Here is a 20,749-nt window from a genome sequence, read left to right on the forward strand (position 1 = left end):
TGTAAAAAATAAATTCGACCTCAAGTTGTGCGAATCATATTGACACACTGCCTCCGAATCTTTTGACTGTCATAATACAAATTGAACCGGGTTGGATTTTATTCTGCTTTTCGTACCCGAAAAAGTGCTTTGAGAGGTACTTTGACAATTCAAAATAGCTGTACAAACAAAAAGCTAAGTACAGAATGCCGTCATTTGAGCTAAAGATGACAAACACAACTTTATGACAAACACAGTGCATAAAATAGCCAAAATGTGGTGGATACTTGAGAACCCCTTTTTGCTGGATTCAGTGACTGGCACACCTCCCCCCTTCTGCTGCTTGGTGTGCGTCTGTGTATATGGGTTTGCCCATAAATTTGACTTACTACCCATAAACATCATAGAAAGCATGCTCTGCATATGAATACAAAAAAACAAAAACAAACAAAAAAAAAACATACAAAATTTTTGGACTTTAGTGTGCAAAGACCTTTACACTGAAAAAAAAATGTATAGAATTTACTAAATTTTTTAAAGGTAACTGGTTGCAAACTATTTATATAAGCTGAATTTAAACAAACAAGTTACGTTGAGCATTACTAAATGTAATTTATATAAATTTAGCCCATGTACAGTTCAAGTCAGAATTATTAGCCCCTGAATTATTAGCCCCCCTGTTAATTTTTTTACCCCAATTTCTATTTAAAGGAGATTTTTTTTTCAACACATTTCTAAAAACAATAGCTTTAATAACTCATCTCTAATATCTGATTTAGTTTATCTGTATCATGATGACAGTAAATAATATTTGACTAAATATTTTTCAAGACGTTTCCAGAGCTTAAAGTGACATTTAAAGGCTTAACTAATTATGTTAACTAGGCAGGTTAGGGTAATTAGGCAAGTTGTTGTATAATGATGGTTTGTTCTATTGACTATCGAAAAACAAATAGCTTAAAGGGGCTAATAATTTTGACCGTGATTTGTTTTTTTTCTAGCCGAAATAAAACAAATACGAATTTTTCAAGAAAAAAAAATATTATTAGACATACTGTGGAAATTTCCTTGCTCTGTTAAACATCATTTGCGAAATATTTAAAATAGAATAAAAAAATCAAAGGGGCTAATAATTCTGATTTTAACCGTAAATTGTTTGCAACCAGTTATTTAAAAAAAATAGAAAAATATTGAATAAATATTTTTTAGTTTACTTTCTTACTTGATTGCTGTATTGTAATGTGATATGCTGAAGCTGTTTGAATGTTAACAGCTCGAAATGCTTAATGAAAGCTTCTAGTCTTGGGCTTACTATGCGGAAGTGTGATTTAATAGACATTATTGTGCTTTTTATAGATTGTTTTCAAGAAAAGTGAGCCTAAAATAAATAAATAAATAAAATTATATATACATACATATATATATATATATATATATATATATATATATATATATATATATATATATATATATATATATATATATATATATATATATATATATATCACAGTGGAAAGCACCTATGTTGAAAATTCTGGACCCCTCCATGAGTTCTAAGTAGGAGATAAAAAAAAAAAAAGAAATTACAGGGTGATCAAATACTTATTGACCTTACTGAATATGTATGCAACTGCAGAGTGACCTATGTCACGACGCTACTAACATTGTGTTTCAATTCAATTCAAACCACTAAAATTGATCTAAACAATGTGAGTAATAAAATCATGTTGTTTTCATATACTGTATTAGCTAGTTGTTTATTAGGTGTAACAACTGATTACAGGGCCATGTACTCATTAGAACATAATGAAGTGGCTGGCCTTGTATGTAGACTATTTTTAAGAATTCAACAGACTTAAATGGATGATTCTGCTTATTCTACAATTTAAACACCCAAAGACACTGTTCAGATGTTGGATTTCAAGACATTTGTCAGGCTTTTGTCCTCAAACTGCTCCTGTGTGTAGGACAAATTTCTTATGCATCTCATTCAAAGCCTTTTGTTTTGATGTAAGTTTCTGACAGTTGTAGGCTGTGAAATAACTGAAAGCATTCATTGTGGTGATATAGAACTGTAAATCGGCCAAAACCTGCTTGGAAATAATTTACCTGTGCATTTCCCTAAAAAAATAGCTACTAACATTAGATAACTCTGTCACTCAGGGGCGGACTTAACCAATAAGCGAGATAAGCAGCCGCTTAGGGCCCCCAGGGAATTAGGGGACCCCAACCAATGCCAAGAAGCCAATAGTAATCATATAGCGGTTTTATACATTTTCTATTATATGTTGCAAAATCTGTCTATTACTATTAAGGTTTTATTACTCATACTTCTTTTCAAAACTGGGGACCCCCATGAATAGTGGAACGTTCCTTCCATACTACACATGCAAATATTGAAGTCTAATCACAAAAATGGCTATTTAACTCTACATATAATTAGTTTGTGAATTTGTTTTTTTATATTGGTGAATTTATTGTATTTAAGTTTACATTAAAGGCTAAAGTTTCCACTTAAAATAGATTTTAACATCCAGTTTATTTACATAAAAAAATCAAGAGAGAAAAATTATCTATAGAGACGGAGAGTGTTTTGAGTTTTAATGCCAGGGTCCTATACCTGGAATTGCTTAAGGCCCTCCAATCACTAAGTCCACCTCTGTAATCACTATCACAGTAATGGCATTTACATCTTCAACAAATAAATACAGAAAATGTTTTTCAAACACAACACAGCAAATCAGAATTTGCTTTGTTGTGGGAAAGATATGGAAATGAGTGCACACAGATGCACAGCTCACTGGGTGAATGCATACACTTGTGCACATACGGCAAAAATCACACTCTTCATACAGGTATGCACATATATGGTGGAATCACAGAGCTAAAAAGGTGATCTGACACACACTCATTCAGGCCAGTTGAAGTGTTTATAATGCTGTTACAACCCACCAGTCTATGTCAATCCAATTCCATCTTATTCATTTTTCCAGAGTTTTCAGTGGCTCATTTCACAGTTGATGCTCCAAACTCCAAATTTGGGCTGAATTCAAACAAACAAATTAAGGTGAACATTATTAAACTTAATTTATTTGTTTAAAATCAACACAAATAAATAGTTTGCAACAGTTCTGCATGCAACCCTTTTTTAGTGTACAGAGCACTGCACATGTTCTTGTGCTTCAACAAATATGGTAAATTATGTCAAATATCTTCGAAATTCCCTAAATACAGACTAAAAACAGTGTGTTGTGTCTAAAGTGAATTTAAACGGCTGTGAAATACATCTCTGTGCAATAAGAGCCCCTTTGATGAAATGTGAAATAAGAGCCCCTCTTATGGGTTTTTGAAAATGACCTTCCATGCAGTGTGTAACACAGCTCTAAGTAGATAAAAATATCCAGTAGAGGTTTAAATCGAAAAGTGCATCTTGTTTAAAATTATTGATTTTGTAGCATAATAGTTGACTCAGGGTTGAATAAATGAATCTGGGTTTAGATCTTTTGCTTGATCACATCGACATCGATACAGTACATCCCCACATATGTACTTCCAGTTCTGGTAAAATGTGCACACCCTTTCCCTCCACACACTAGAGAAGGCGCAGGGGATCAAGGGACTGATCATGATGAAATATGACGATCAGAGACAGATGAAGGTTCGGCTGTGGGGAATAAAGGGTTAGAGTACATTTTCACAACAATGCCACAGTATAGCCAACCTAGAGCTGTGTTTGTTCCTGTCATTATTCTGATTTTTGATACAATAATCTACACTGCAATGAAGGATTCATTGGCCGTTTGCGACTGAAGGAGCAGCAGAAACTAGGGATGCACCGACATAGATTTTTTGGCCGATATCGATAACCGATAACCGTTATAAGCCGATAATTATAAATATTTCAAAATGTTATATTTTTATACAGCAATCTCCAAAAAGATTGAAGTGCTCTTATGAACTGAATAGTCTATACTCAAAGCAAAAAGTTATAATTTCAAAATTGCAAGGTGATTATTCTACCTATATTCACGATTTCACATAAATCAGCATCCAAAAAAGTGATTATTTCCTTTTCTTCATAGAAAATTAACATGCAACTTGACTGTTGCATAAAAATAATAGGTTAAATAATGAAATGGGATTTAATCAACAAGCAAGTTAAATATATTTTAAATAAAATGAAAATGAAAGAGCTAAGGAGTAAAACCAGCTCAAATGTTCTTGAATAAAACATGTTAGAGTTATATACATGTGAACAAATATGTCAAGTCCGTATATATATATATATATATATATATATATATATATATATATATATATATATATATATATATATATATATATATATATATATATAGGGCAGAATGAGCCTATGTTGGCCTATAGATATGGATGTGAAGTATTCACCCATTATACCCAGATGAGCCTGTGTTATTAATTTCAGTAGTTGTTATCTTGAAATAACATACATTGCAATGCTGTGATTGACCAATCCAAATCAAGTGTTCCAAAAAGCCTTGTGATAAGGTGTAATCCGGAGGCATCACAACATCAATCTGCATGTATTACACACTTTTTAAATAACTCCCACAATATTTCTTAGCATAACTAGTTGGTCTAACTAATGTTGAAATGCTTGGAAAGTCTAGACTGTGTTAAGGCATTTATTGTGCCTTCAATCAGTGAGTGAGAGCAGTCAGTCAAGTCTTTGTTTTCCCCAGAGGTGAAAAGCTGTCTGAGAGGCTCCTGCGGGATGGGGTGTGGAGAGAAGTGTGGAAGGGGAGAGGAAAGCAGCTTAAGATTGTAGACAGACCGCCAAGAAATGGGGGAAGAGTAATAGTCATAATACCAGGTTTAAAATGATTTGTTATCGCTGAGTGTGAAGCATATGTATTGGTGCGTATGTGTGTGTGTGTTTCTTCACAGTCAGCTACACTTGATGACAGCTAATTCACCATCCGGCTGAGATTTCGAGGGGCCACACAAATCACTAGCTAAATTCATTCTCCTAGTCTTTAAGTCTCTCTGAGGATGTATCAAAATCTTACAAAAACCACTGACAGCGGGTACAGCGCTCGCTGGGAGAACACGTCAGGATTTTGGAAAGAACAATCTCTTGATGAGTTTCTAGGAGAAATCATGAGGTTGGACATCCTCATGGACTTGCACAGCTATTAGATGTCATTTTAATTACTGATTACTGATGACTGTGTGTTGGTCATGAAGATTTTCACATATGAACAATCAAAATAGTCTTTGATTCATTAAGTTATTCATTAATAACACACATGTAACTACAAGAATAATAATGCTTCTAATATGTATTTACTTATTTCATATCTGTTTTATATAATGTAAATAATACTATTAACCAGCCCAATCTTGTTCCTGGAGATCTACCTTCCTGCAGAGTTCAGCTGAAACCATGATCAAACACACCTGTTTGTAATTAGCAAGCACTCCTTCAGATCCTATTTAGTTGGGGTAAGCTGCGGTCACACTAGAGTTTGAGCATGTGAAATTATGTTGTATGGCGCTGTGAAAAGGGATGGGATTAAACAAGATGATTAGACATTTAAAAAGCAAAAAAAACAAAAACAAATCAAGAATAAATATAAACTAAAGGACACATTTGGAAAAATTATTATCATTATTATTATTAATAATAATAATAAAAATTGCTAATGTTATTGTTTTTATTATTACACAAAAATCAAATAAGCAACAAAATAAATTTAATTAAAAAATAAAAATAAAATTAATTAAAAACCATGAGAACGACAAAAGTTAAGACAAAGAAAAATATCATCATTTACTGCAACTACTGCTACTACTACTACTACTACTACTACTACTACTATTATTATTATTATTATTATTATTATTGTTATTATTATTATTATTATTATTATTATTAATATTATTAAGTTTATGCAAAATATGTCTTAGATTTTAAATAAAGGGTTATTGTTTAAAGTTTGTGCATTTTTTAACTGTGGGAAAAGTTAATTAAATTACATTATTAGTTTATTGTAATAGCAGATTTTTAATTTACTCATTTGCATGGATAAACTTACAACCCAGGCTCATTCTGAAAACACTATATACATTTCTGGAGAGCACAAAATACTTTTCAGGAGCTATGTTTATTTGTTGCTTTTGTTTTCATGAATCCATGAGAGGCTGCTGTGTATGTTTTTTTTTTTTTTTTCAGATCTCAAAGTTCTTTCGCGAGTGCCATTCACGCCTGCTGTTCTCACATAAATCCACTAGAGGCCACTGTTGACTGATAACTGACTGACTGAAATCACTGACTGACCGATCGACTGACCCCACCCTCTTCCTTCCCTAAACCTAAAAATATGTACTCATATTTTTTCGATAGTCTTTACAACAAACTAATCTTATAAAATAACTTGCCTAATTACCCTAACCTGCCTTGTAAACCTAATGAACCCAGTTAAGCCTTGAAATGTCACTTTAAGCTGTATAAAAGTGTCATAAAAAAATCATTAAAAATAAAAGTGTTATTAGAAATGAGTTATTAAAAGTATTATGTTTAAAAATGTGCTTAAATTTTTTTCTCTTCTTTAGACAGAAACAGGGGGGCTAATAATTATGACTTTAACTGTACATATGTATGCATTGATTGTTTTAATCAATCAATCAATCACTCAAACAATCAATCAATCAATCAATCAATCAATCAATCCACATATATACATACATACATACATACATACATACATACATACATACATACATACATACATACATACCCTGAATATGACATACAATTGCTCGTATTATGATATAATGTTCTGCTCACACATCCCACCCATCATGTTAATTACACACCAATTAATCTCAATCTATCCTTTCATAGACTTGCACAAGACAAAAACAGGGGTGACCAATTAAAGCCGTGTGACTAAAAGGCCATGACTGGGTGATCCTTCATGCTCATAATAGCCACAGATGCTGGAGTCACTTCATGTAATGGTGATGCACACTGGCGCCATGTGTGGAGGGGACATTGGAAACATCTGGCATGGCAATATTTGTCAGATTTGCGGAAACTGATTTGGTTGCGGACGGCGGACATAAAACGGCTGTAATTCCCCAAGGCTGTTTATCAGCCTGACACCTAATCACGCAAGAGTCGTTTACCAATCATGATTTCAGTTCTCCAGCCACTGACAGGGGGGTTCAAGCTGTTGTGGTGGGTGCTTGGAGAGTGAGAGGCAGGCAAAAGCAGACACACAATACTGCAGACTTTGTTGATTATAGTAACACGATATATCTGCCTTCATGCTAATAGAAAAGTAAAAGAGCATTTCAGATTTGGGGTTAGTTCTCTGGATTTTTTTCTTTAATTTGCATGTTTGTAGTAAAATGCTTATTTGTCGTTTATATATATATATATATATATATATATATATATATATATATATATATATATATATATATATATATATATATATATATATATATATATATGTGTGTATGTATGTATACATACATACAAATATACATACACACACACACACACACACACACACACACACACACACACACACACACACACACACACACACACACAACACACACAGTTGAAGTCAGACTTATTTGCCCAGCTTTGGTTAATTTTCTTTTTTTAAATATTTCCCAAATGATGTTTAACAGAGCAAGGAAAATTTTTCAAAATGTCAGATAATGTTTTTTACTTCTAGAGAAAATATTATTTGTTTTATTTTTTTTTCGATAGTCTACAGAACATTCATTGTTCTCAGACTTTATATTTGTAGAAAACAACATGTATGAAATTCTAAACAATAATATATAAAGTTTAAAAGACAATTTCCTTCATTTATTATATTTATTTATTATTTATTATTATATTTCCTTTATTAACACTATTTTAGACAGTAAAGTTTAAACATTTCAACAAAATATTTTTATTTTTATTGTTATTACATATTTTACCTTATTATTGTTATTCATTCGCTTATTCATTCATTTTCTTTTCGGCTTAGTCCTTTTAATCCAGGGTCGCCACATTAGAATGAACCACCAACTTATTTAACATGTTTTTACGCAGCAGATGCCCTTCTAGCTGCAACCCATCTCTGGGAAACGTATTATTGTTATTTATTTATTATTATTATTTTTTTCATTTAAAATTTTTATATATTTTACATATACAGATTCAAAGAGAACCACAGGTCAACAGAGAGATTGCAAAAGACCAGCTTCTGTTTTAAACTGGACTGACTGAATATCCACTATTAAATATACTATTCAAAAATATACAGAAAAATGTAAAATAGAATAAAACACCCTTAATCTGTTGAAACACATCAATCTCATGGCTCATGTTGAGTTTGCAGCAAGATATTATTGGGAGATCACTGACAGGAACAGTGAACACCTCCGCCAGAGTGTATCTGAAGTTCGCATGCAAGTTTATTTTACATTTTATGGCAGAAACACCATTGAGCCTCTCTAGTTCCTGCTGTATGGGCACACGTCGATTATAAAACACACACAGGACATTAATATGGACAACTATGCGGATATATTAAATAGTTCACTCAAAAATACATGAAGAGAGACTTTCACTTTCACTTCATGCATAGTTAGTGAATAAACAGACTTGTTTTTTTCAGCACATCTGTTAATTAATTAACTACAATATTATGAACTGATAATCTTCCACACAGCTCTCAGATTCACTGTAAATGCTGCTCTCCGAATCACTGTCTATCTCCCCTGAGTCTGTGTTTGTGTTGCAGCTGAGAAAATTTGCGTGTACATAATGAAACTCCCCTTTCATGCAAACCCTTCCCTCTTTCACCACTGGACACTCCCACCTAACCAAAAGCTAGACTCACCCACTTTCCTGACTTTTTTCAAACTAGAGTCTGAATTTTCATACACGATTTTATGAACAAATGAGTATTATACTCATGTTTTAATATATAAGTGAGTGTATACTATATATACAGCACACTGACACTGTTATTCTACTACTGTCTTCCATCTAGACAGTAGCATGGCTAGCAGCTTTTCTCATTAACTCTAAATGAACTATGACTCATCTCAAGCAGGAACACGCTTGCAGGAGTAAACTCCACCACTTCAAAGACGGTTAACCAGCCTATTAAACCCATACCATGACACAATCTGCTGAGTCACGCACAACCATAATTATCCCACCTCAAACATTCAGGCTTTCTGCTGTGCTGAGGGCATTTTCACCGATAACATGATGTGCTGCTTCATTTACAGACAGGGTCATGCCTCAGGATTTAGTCCCTTCTGTCTGGAAAGATAATCTGATGGCAAAAAGAACACACTTTATGTTGTCTGTTTGAGAAACATGACACAAAGCAGAAGCTATATTTAATGCTGTGTATTTTAAATGTTGGATAAAAAGCCATTTTAAGGCAAAAAATAATGTGTCACAGCCACCAGCTAGAGTGCCCACCAGACACACTAGAAGGTACTCTTCACATCACATCAGACACTCAACTGGACTACACATCCTGTAATCCTCTGCAAATCACACCTGATTTTCATTAACTTTAATTACACTACACCTGTAGCCCATTATCAGTTTATCTCAAACTATAGCCCTGTGTTTTAGTCTGTGTTTTAGCGGTTGGATGTGGTATGTTGTTTTCTGTGAGTTATAGTTCTTTAGCTTCTTGTATTATTATTAATAAACACTTTTTGCATGTAGATTCTCTTCTCACCTTTCCCCTGGACCAAACATAACAACCAGTAACACTTTATAATAATGTCCCATTAGTTAATATCAGTTAATTTATTTACTAACATGAATAAACAATAAAAAATGCATGTATTTATTCACTTTTGCTAACATTCACAGTTCATTAAATTAAGTTGTCAGCTCATGTTAACTCAGTGCATTAATGCAAATCAGCACACTAGCCAACTTGTTCCATCACTTTGTATGTAATCGCTATCAGAACCCTCATCCAAAGAGAGCTTCAAACATCAAATCTGAGAATAAATGTTGGATGAACAATAAATGAAATGCCACATATTAACAACAGAACTACCAAGGCAGTAATTTTGACCAATATAATGCATGAATACATGAATATTTCCAAATTAACGCAAGAATATTTCCAAACGTACCTCTATATACATTTCGGGAGAGCGCCTAATATGTCTTTCTCTCATGAGTGCCATTTGTTCCTGCTGTTTTCACGTAAATCCGCCAGAGAGCACCCTTACCTCTTTACTGCTAAGTGCAGCAAAATGTGTTACTTTCAAATATGCTGGGTACAAGAAAGTGTCAGCAAAGAAAAGGCTGCAAAATTCTGAGATCAAAACATCAATTTTGTGAGGAAACAGCCAGTCATCTTATAAATTGACAGCCTGTCTGTTAATCTTTAGCATGTTTAGCATTAAAAGTAACTTTTATTATTAGCCTTATGTTTATTTTAGCTATGTTTTTATTAATATGTTTTTTTTTATTATTTACAACAAAATAAATGCTGGTAAAATGATAAGAAAAAGTACAGATAATTTTGTTTATGCAAACAAGGAATGTTGGAAATATGTAATTTAGAGATTTTTGAATTTGGTTACACTTTAGCATAGGGACCAATTTTCACTATCAACTAGGGGCCTGTTACTAGACCCACATGAAGTCTGCATGCGCAGAAATCCACAGATTTCCTGGATCACAATATCATTGTGATATGATAATAATAGTAAAATTAAAATTTACAGATGATATATTTACAATAAAGTTAGTAAAGTCAGTGTTGGTCAAGCTACTTGAAAAAATGTAGTGAGCTAAGCTATTACCTACTCTACTTAAAATGTAGCTTAACTACACTAAAAGCTACCCCCTGGGAAATGTAGCAAACTAAGGTAAAAGCTACATGGCAAAGTAGCTTAGCTACATCTAAGCTATTTTTACAATTTTCATTTAAGCAACTTCAATCCAAGTGAATCTTATCTTAGTGATCAATAAAACTGTCAATGTAACATATGAGACATAATAGTTCAGTTTAGTTATTTACTGTAAGTAATTTGCTGTACTAAACAGACAAATATATAGAATATAACAGCAAAAACATAAAATCCAATAAAACCAGGTGTTTCACATTTAAAATACTTTGGAATGAGCATTATATTGTATGTATAAGTGCTGTCAATTGATTAAAAAAAACAAAACAACTAATGACACATTTGACGGCGCATGCTGAAAGGCAGAGGAATGCGCTGTCTTTGATAGCTCGCGACTTTATTTGGCACTTTCACTGATACATTTACATGGACACCACTACTCCGATTTTAAAATGATTAGGATAACACTCTTATTTAGAGTCGACCAAGTAAGCAGCAATTTTTGATTACCTTAAAAGACCACCGAGTCACAAAATGTAGATTTTTATTCTTTTTCTGTTCGCCATGCGGTATCGAATTCCATGAAAACAAAAGTCGAAAGTTACAAATGAAACATAGGAAATTAGACTCTGGCGGAAACGCAGGATAGCCTGGTAATGTGATATTATTTGTTTTATACTGAAACTTGCCTTAAAAAAATGCTTCCTTTTTCTTATCCATATTTCTTTGCATGTTGAACACACGTCAGCCACAACAGAAAAAAAAAAAAAAAAAATGCAACTGTGTTGATTGCGTAACACGTTAAATATTTCAAATTAATAATTACATTTTATTTTAATAATAAAATAAATTTATAATGATATAATTTAATAAATTATTATCTTCTGTCTTTTAGAAGATATATTTTATGACAGACTTGATTTGTTTATAAGTGGATCTAATTGGATTTGCATTGTAAATATTAAATAAAAGTTAAAATGTATTATTTTTGTTTTAGAATTTAAGTTTTATTTATGATTCTCCTAAAATCATAGCCCATTAATCTGCAGATTTTACACAAAACTCTCAGCAGAAATAGCAAAAAAAAAAAAAAAAAAAAAAAAAAAAAAAAACATTAACAGCATATTATTAAGATATTGGCTGTTTATTGGTTTTAGAAAATTATGAATAAAATTAGCCAATGAGAGAAAAAAGTAATTAAACCCTCCGCAAAAAGATGAAACACAAAAGTGCCAAAAATCTTTCAGAAAAAAAGAGGATATGCAATGTTTTCATAATCATCATCATGTCTTCCTCAAGTCCGGAAACATGTTACTGGTTTGTGACATGCTTGTTTAAGAATGGGCAGAAAGCAGGAAAAATCCAGCTGTGCAGTACAGCCTAGCAAATAAACTGGTTCAAAAAAAGACTTCCTAACTAGTTTCAGCTTGTATCAAAATCTTGTTAAAACCTGTTAACTTATAGGTCTAAAATGACCATTGACCATTTTAACAGCAGAAAACAGAATACACTTTTTTTTTTTTTAAGTTTGATGATTTTTTAAAAATAAAATTTTATTATAAAGCATCTAATTTAAATTATTAAGTTAAATGAGAGATAGCATAACATATAGAGGATAACATGTGGATAATTGTATATAATTTAGTTCTAAATTAACAGTGATATTTATATAACTAAACAGTTATATTCTTTTTTTTAAACTGTCATTTCATTGAAAACTATAGCAGATTAAGTATTTGAGACATTTTACATGTAAATGGGCACTATTAAGTCAATGAGATTAGGGCTGGAAATCGCAGTTTATCTTGCTGACATCAATACTTCATTTATATGCTTTGTTCAGCCATCTCCACCTAGCCACTCTCCACCCTCCTAAAAACATATTATAGACAAGACATCCTTTTCTCAGATGACTTGATTCAGATTTCTGAAAGACTTGTTTTGGACTTCTTGAAGACGCTGTATAACTGCACACTAACCAACAAGTCTCAATAAAAAAAAATTATTCTGCTTGATCGAGTCTCCTGGACTGGGCTCTCATTCATTCATTTTTTTTCTCCAACACATACTATCTAAATCTGTTTTAAATTTAATAAACACACACACACACACGCAAATGCGCACACACGCGCACACACACACGAACACACGCACACACACACGCACACAAATCATTTTTGTGACATTTAATGATTTAAAATATAGCCTGCAAAATATACTGGCTAAACTCCAGTTGAAGACTCAGTGTGTGTGACATTTAACATCCCACACAACACACAATTACTCAACAACCACTCACTTGACATATAAACAGTATGATGCACTTAGCACTACATGACTTGAGTCACTAACAAAACAACAACAATGCAAACAGTGAAAACAATCTGCTGATGGCACATTGCATGCTGGGATGTCCAGCCAAATAGACATCATTACCTTTCAAAGGGCATTTACAACTTCATTATTATGCAATGAAGGCTAGGTTTACTGGCTCAAAGACTACGTACAGTATATGTGGACATAAATAATCAAAATATTTGCATTAATCTAAATAAGACAACAATATATGATTAAGGTGTTTACATGAGTTACTTTTTGAATGTTCCTGTCATGATAAATGTTATAGCACATAATTCGATTAACGTCAATGTGACTATACATATTTCATCTGGAGTTTCATGTAATTTTGGGTGTTTAATTTTTAATTTGTTGGCTTTAACTGCAGTTTGGTACTTTCACTTTCATTTAGGAACATTCCATGCATGGCCCCCGTGACAAAAGAGATATTGGATACGAGCATGAACTGCTGGAAGAGTGTTGTTTTAATGAAATTTGATACTGTACGACGTATGGGGAAATTAACCTCTGCATTTCATGATGCAGGTGTCTGTGGTCCTTCACTAACTCGGTAGATGCACAGAATAGTGTCAAACAGCCTTGTGTGTATAGACTATCCTGTCGCAAAATGCAGCAAGAATCCTATGTGATGGTAATAGTTTGATTGCGGTGTTTACATGTTTGTACTGCTTTGCAATAATAAAATAGGCCTACTCCACATATCTTAATTCAATTTCTGTTTAGTTTGATTATAACCTTACTGTACATTTATACTGAAGGCAGCGAGAGCGTCAAAGTTTGGTCTGGCCACCCTGACAACAACAATGTCATGCTTTCACAGCTCCAGCAGTGAGAGCATCAAAAATCACCACACTGATCTCATATCTAAAGGAGCCGTTGCAGCATATCAGCAAATCATGTACATTCTCACATAATGTCCATGTGTCCAAAATATTCTGAAGCAGCAATACTGTTTTGTACTGTCGTTAGTTAGCATAAGATTCCAGTAAAAAAAAAAAAAACATGTATACCATTACTGCACATCAGCAACTCGCCAGTAACTTTTTGTTTTCAGTGCCTGCATGAAAAGATTATAAATAACTGGAAATCCGGCGATTGCAATACTAAAACCTTTTGGGAGCAACTGTGGTCGGAATTGTGGTTTACAGGACTGTGTTCTCTGGAATCTTCTCAAGTGGTGGATTTCTACATTCTGATTGCTTGTCACCAAACCGTGTAATAGTTCATTACAATAAAGTTGACCTGATTCCAACTCTTCTCGATACCCACAAAGGCAAAGACGCACTGCGCCGCCCCTCAATGTTTATCGCTGCCGGTTCCCATTGAAGATGAGTGACTTCCGGCTACTTTGACGCTCTTGCCGCTTTCGGTGTGTATGCACAGTTAGTCAGATTAAATCAATAAAAAAAAATGTTGTTTACAATGCTGACTCTTAATCAGAATATGATCTATTAAAACTGGATTATTGGTGTTCATGTAAACGTGCTCACGTAAAAAACTTCCTTAAAAAAAAAGTACTAAAAAAAAACACTAAATACTTAACAGAATCGAGCACAGAGTCAAGTCAAGATGAGAGTTATTAGCAACATGACTAATATACTTAGAACTAACATTTCAACTCTGAGATACTTGATTTAGTCGCACAGCTTTTAATATTTGCAAAGATAAACTGGGAAAAACTGCCAAAATCAACTCTGACAGGTTATACTGAATAATATCTAGCAAGGATAAGTGCTGATATTTCCCTAATGAAAGCTGTGGATGTTATAGAAGAGGAACAAGGATATTGGGGAGACGTGCCAAATCCTGATCCTCCCAAGGACTGAAATAAATAAATGAATAAAGCATGCTGCTCAGTATTCCACTTCCTTCTTGTTCAAAAGTGCCACTCCTTCAGTTATGAAATCTCACACTTTTGTCCACTATGGGTTAAAAGAAATTTCCCCAGTGTGTCACAAAGCAATTTCACACAACTGAGAAAGTCGAGATGCAAGTGCTACTGACAAATCTGCCTCTTCCACCTGCACTGAATCCTGTGTTTACCTTAAGCTCTTTCTTCCTCTTTCTTTAAAAAATAAACACACATACGCACACACACACACACACCGAAGCATACACATGCATACACGCACATGTGCACACGCACGCATGCACGCATGCACGCACACACACACACACACACACACACACACACACACACACACACACACACACACACAAGTGGGGGTATAAGTGATTTGAAAGAAATAAAGAAATAAATACTTAGAATAAACAAAGTAAAATAATATTAATAGAGTAAAATCATTGATAAATTAGTTAAAAAGTGTTTAAATAAAATAGGCAATAGTTTTTCTTTTACTTTATTTTCAATTAATCATTTAGAAATCATTGTAAATAAACATACAAATAGGAAACTACATACATCCAACTCATCACCCAAGTTATGTCAAGTAAACAGTACAGATAGACATTGCATTAGATTAACTGTATGAAAGTACAACTGAAATCTATGTCCTCATTACACTGTAATTTAAAATAGCACTTATTCTCTTTGAGGAGTTCTAAACTATGTCTGGAATTGACATTTATTCAAAGAAAATGCTTATGGCAGCTGGGAATTTTATAGCTCAGTGCAAATGAATGGATCAAAATATTAATCTTGAAGATGAATCGCTGCATTAGAGGCAACATATGAGAACTTCTGGGTCCTAATGAACTCTCAAATTAAATATTAATAAATCAACCTTGCCAAGCATTGCACAGAGTATTTCATTATTTGTATATACCTACATATTTTAATTGACATTTTATATAACAAATCGTCAGACTTTCATTCATTCATTTATTTTCTTGTCGGCTTACTCCCTTTATTAATCCGGGGTCGCCACAGAGGAACGAACCGCCAACTTATCCAGCAAGTTTTTACGCAGCGGATGCACTTCCAGCAACAACCCATCTCTAGGAAAAATCCACACATGCATTCATACACTACGGACAATTTAGCCAACCCAATTCACCTGTACCGCATGTCTTAGGACAGTGGGGGAAACTGGAGCAACCAGAGTAAACCCACGCGAACGCAGGGAGAACATGCAAACTCCACACAGAAACGCAAATCTTTGATTTGTCTATATTTCACCCAACATATAGTAACAAACCAGAACTTTTAGACTAAGAAAAAAAAAAAAAGAGAGAAGATCAGAATAAGTGCCAAATGGTTTAGATGCCAATCCATTTTTTTGTTATGGTCAGTGCCACCTTCTGTACAGACAGGACCTTCCAATCATTTTTTGTTCATTTTCATGTTTGTGGGCAATTCTTTTTGGTTTATTGCAATAGGCTCAGTATGACAGGGACTTTATATCTAAATATACAGTATAGTGTATTGTTATACATTTCTCATGTCCTTCAAAACAGGGATGCTTGATTATGGAAATACCATAATCACAATTATTTTAGTCAAAATCAAAATAACGATTATTTAAACAGATTACCAGTGGGTTATATGACCAAAATAATTTTGATTTATATATATTTATTTAACAATTTAAGAATTTGACCATTTAAGCACATACATAAAACACCAGATTTTCCTTTTCATGCTTTTAAAAACACAAATTAATCATAAAAACTTCAAACAATGAAGCTTGTCTCATGCTAACATAATTAACATGTTTATGCAAAAACAATTGCATAAACAATTAACATAATTACACTGATATCCACGTAAAACTGAGCTTTGCTGAAAAACAAATGCAGACTGCTGGAAAAAGGTGGGGAATGACTCAATAATCGTTTTATCTTGATTAATCTTTTTTTTAATTTTTTTTATGAATAATAAAGGCCAGAATCGAAAAAGAATTTTGATTCTTCATAAACCCCTACCTCACATGTTTGCATTCACACCAAATGTATCTTACTGCTAGTAATAGGCTACCCATTAGCTGCGTTTCCAATGTTGTGCCAACAGAGAGCATGCCAGTGCGAGCCAGGGCCAGTCGCCTTTCCTCAATCATTTCCGGGCCCTGATCAGGCCAAATCCGGGCTTCCTCTGGGCCAGCGGCCAGTCTTTTTCGGCCCGCTAAATACCTTGGGCCAAAGACAGTCAGCTGGGGCTTCGGAGCAGAGTGAAAGCAGAGGCGGAGTTTGCCTAAGTCTGGTAAAGATGGTGTGCCGCCATTAGTTTTCTTATCACACATGAGTACATTAGGAATGCAACAATACAGTTAGCCCACGGTTCAATACATACCTCGTTTTTTTTTTTTTTAACACGGTTTTCAGTTTGGTTCGGTTCTCATTGCTTGACACATGTTTTTTTTTTTTTTTTTTTTTTATAGGCAATAGGAATAGTAAGAGGTTAAGGAGAAAAAAAATCAGCAGAAATGACCTTCTTTTCTGTCATCCAGTCCTGCACTGTTCGTAAAACTGCATGTAAATGTGTTCTACTATATGTCCTTAAACAAGTGTTTATGTTTTTATAAGTGTGGTAAAATAAAAAAATAAAAAGAATTTTAAATGTAGAGAAGCATAGAAGGATATTTAATATTTTAAATCGTAATTATTTTGCTTTGGGGAGAATCCGTGGAGATATGCTGTTCTGACATAAATTGGGTTGAAAAAAGGCACTAGGGGGTACCGATTGAGTTGAAAAGGTATGCCAAGGAGTTCAGACATCAAAATGTGACTAGTTTGGAGTGCGAACACGTTATTTTATTCACCACCTGCAGCACCTGAAGGCTTCAAGACTGAACAACTGAGGTGAACTGACATGAAATGACAGTGAAGAAAAAGCATGTTAACAAGAGAAAGACAAGCAAATACACCATAGTCACCCCTGATTTAAGTGATTAGAGCTGAAGCGAGGTCATGTGGAAGCAGAGGGCCTCAAGCCAGTCTGATCTTTCTAAAACAGCTCTCTGTGCTGTAACCCAGCTGATCCACAGCACCAAAACCTCCATCCCAAGTGGCATCATTAAGGTCAGACAAACTCCCTAAATGCCTCAGATTTCTCCCTTTCTTCCTTCTCTCGCCTCCTTGTCTCCCTTTCTCGCTCTCTCTATTTCTCCACCTATAATCCTCGCTCTTAACCTGCGAGCAGCCAGCGGTGCACAAACAGTGGTTAACTTGTTACGCTCATAATTCTGCAGTCAGACTCTCCCTATCATTTCTGTCTTGAGCTGAATTTCATCTCGGCTCCTCAAAGAGGTCAGAGTTTTACACTACACTGCCGCTCCGAGAAGCCACGGAATATCAATTCAATGAAGGATCCAATTCATTCTCTCTGTCTTTTACAAGCAAGCATTTAAAGGATAAATCTGAGCCTGACGCGAGGCTACTCATCGTAAAACTAGAGGTAAATGGACTGAGACTTCCATCCAGTGTGATTGTCTGCATTATCAATCAAATGTACTCTGCTGTAGAAACCGCAGATGAATACTAAAGCATCCAGCGAAGGAAACTCAGAGATATGGATTGATACGCAGAGATGTAAGTTTGTGTCGACATCAATTAACAGTAATGGACTAACACGAAGCGGTTCTCTGAACGTACAAGGCTTTTGTGAATAAAATCAGACTTGCAGCCCAAGGAGAAACACATTGTTTTGATTCCTGGAGTGTGTAACAGAGAGACCCCATTAAATTCACAGTTTCCCTGCTGGAGGAAAGCAAAACAAACAAACGAGAAAAAAATTTAAAAATAAAAAAAGGGAAAAGAAAACAACATGTCACCTGCATTTGTTATATTATGAAAAATACTAGCAACATGTTTCTGGTGATCAACACATTATTATAATTATACCGTTTATAATTATACAGAAGCCACTCCAATTATTGTTACACTCTAAGAAATGCTGGGCTTTTTAAACCCAAATTGAGTAAAATATTAACTAACCCAAACATTGTGTTAAATTTAGACCTTTTTTTTTTTTTTTTAATATTAACCCAGAAGATGGTTTAGTCCGAATTACAGCCAGAATAGGGTTGAAATAACTTAATAAATTAAGATAATTTTATACTATTGAATCATAAACTCTCAAAAAAATAATGCTGTGTATTATTATTATTATTATTATTATTATTATTATTATTATTATTATTATTATTATTATTATTATTATTATTATTATTATTATTATTATTATTGCGATTATTCTTTTGTGGCTGTTTTATATTTGTATTTCCATAAATATATTATTATTTCTTTTATTATTAGTCAATGAAAAATCAAAAGAAACACAAAATTAAATCAGTCAACCGATGATCATCATTTTCATATAAACAGCACAACAGATAGAAAATATTTGTGCCAAACTACAGGTTCATTCGCTGTTGATGGATCTTCATCCAGGCTTAATCTGCTGGTGTCAATCTGTTACCTGAATCCAGGGCCATCTGTCATTCTCGGCTGCAGTCCAGGCGTTGACCAGGCCCTTCTTATTCAGCCGGGCAAAGTAGGGGTACCACTTCTGGAGGCCGAAGAGAGCTCGGTGAGTAGATGAGGCTGTTATCTGCTGGTTGGAGATGATGCCACCCTCCATGCCCAGTGGACCAGAACATTCTGTGGAATACACACAAATAGAGAGGTTACACAAGGTACAAAGAAATCGTGTCGCAACTTTACAAATACAAGTTTTCACAAGAAACATATACTTGGTACTTTGGTATATACTTGTTATTTGCACATCATTATTTTTGTGTTCTGTGTGAAGCTGCCATATGCTTGATGTTCAAAGACACAAGTACAGACAAAAATAACCTTTGATCCCAAAATAATTTTTTGGAAAGTTTGCTGACATACACAGATATAAACTTTGTCATTATTATTATTATTATTATTATTATTATTAGTAGTAGTAGTAGTAGTAGTAGTAGTAGTAGTATTTTTAAACAAAAGTGTTTATGTTAGGTTTATTTTAGTAGATTGAGACAGAACATCAAACTAATGGTAATAATAATATTAATAATAATAATAATAATAATAATAATAATAATAATAATAATAATAATAATAATAATAATAATAATAATAAAATGAGTTACAATTTATTTGATTTAATATACAGTTAAACATACTTTAAAAAAGCTTATTCTACACAGATTTTGAATAAGCATGTGCTTCTTCTTGAGCCACAAAACTTATTATGTTCAAAACATATTGAAGTGTATGTATATATATATATATATATATATATATATATATATATATATATATATATATATATATATATATATATATATATATATATATATATATATATATATATATACTAAACTAAACTAAACTAAACTAAACTAATAAAAAAGTAATTTGTCATTTCATTATATTCAGTGGCGAAGCAGTGGCGCAGTAGGTAGTGCTGTCGCTTCACAGCAAGAAGGTCGCTGGGTCGAGCCTCGGCTCAGTTGGCGTTTCTGTGTGGAGTTTGCATATTCTCCCTGCGTTCACTTGGTGTGAATGTGTGTGTGGATGTTTCCCAGAGTTGGGTTTCTGCCGTAAGGGCATTCGCTGCATAAAAGCTTGC

General features: G+C 33.6%; 1 protein-coding gene across 3 annotated transcripts in view; it reads right to left on the reverse strand.

Annotated features, from left to right (window-relative positions):
* Positions 1-20,749, reverse strand: part of edil3a (EGF like and discoidin domains 3a) — a 317,498-nt gene that overhangs the window by 81,834 nt on the left and 214,915 nt on the right. For all 3 annotated transcript variants that reach the window (XM_087254105.1, XM_087254104.1, XM_087254103.1), the window contains one exon: positions 19,604-19,785. In XM_087254105.1, the coding sequence (XP_087110231.1) occupies positions 19,604-19,785 (182 nt within the window). The remainder of the gene's footprint in view (positions 1-19,603; positions 19,786-20,749) is intronic.

This window comes from Danio rerio, chromosome 5, assembly GCF_052040795.2.
Source record: "Danio rerio strain M-AB ecotype USA chromosome 5, GRCz13ab, whole genome shotgun sequence".
Lineage (NCBI taxonomy): Eukaryota > Metazoa > Chordata > Actinopteri > Cypriniformes > Danionidae > Danio > Danio rerio.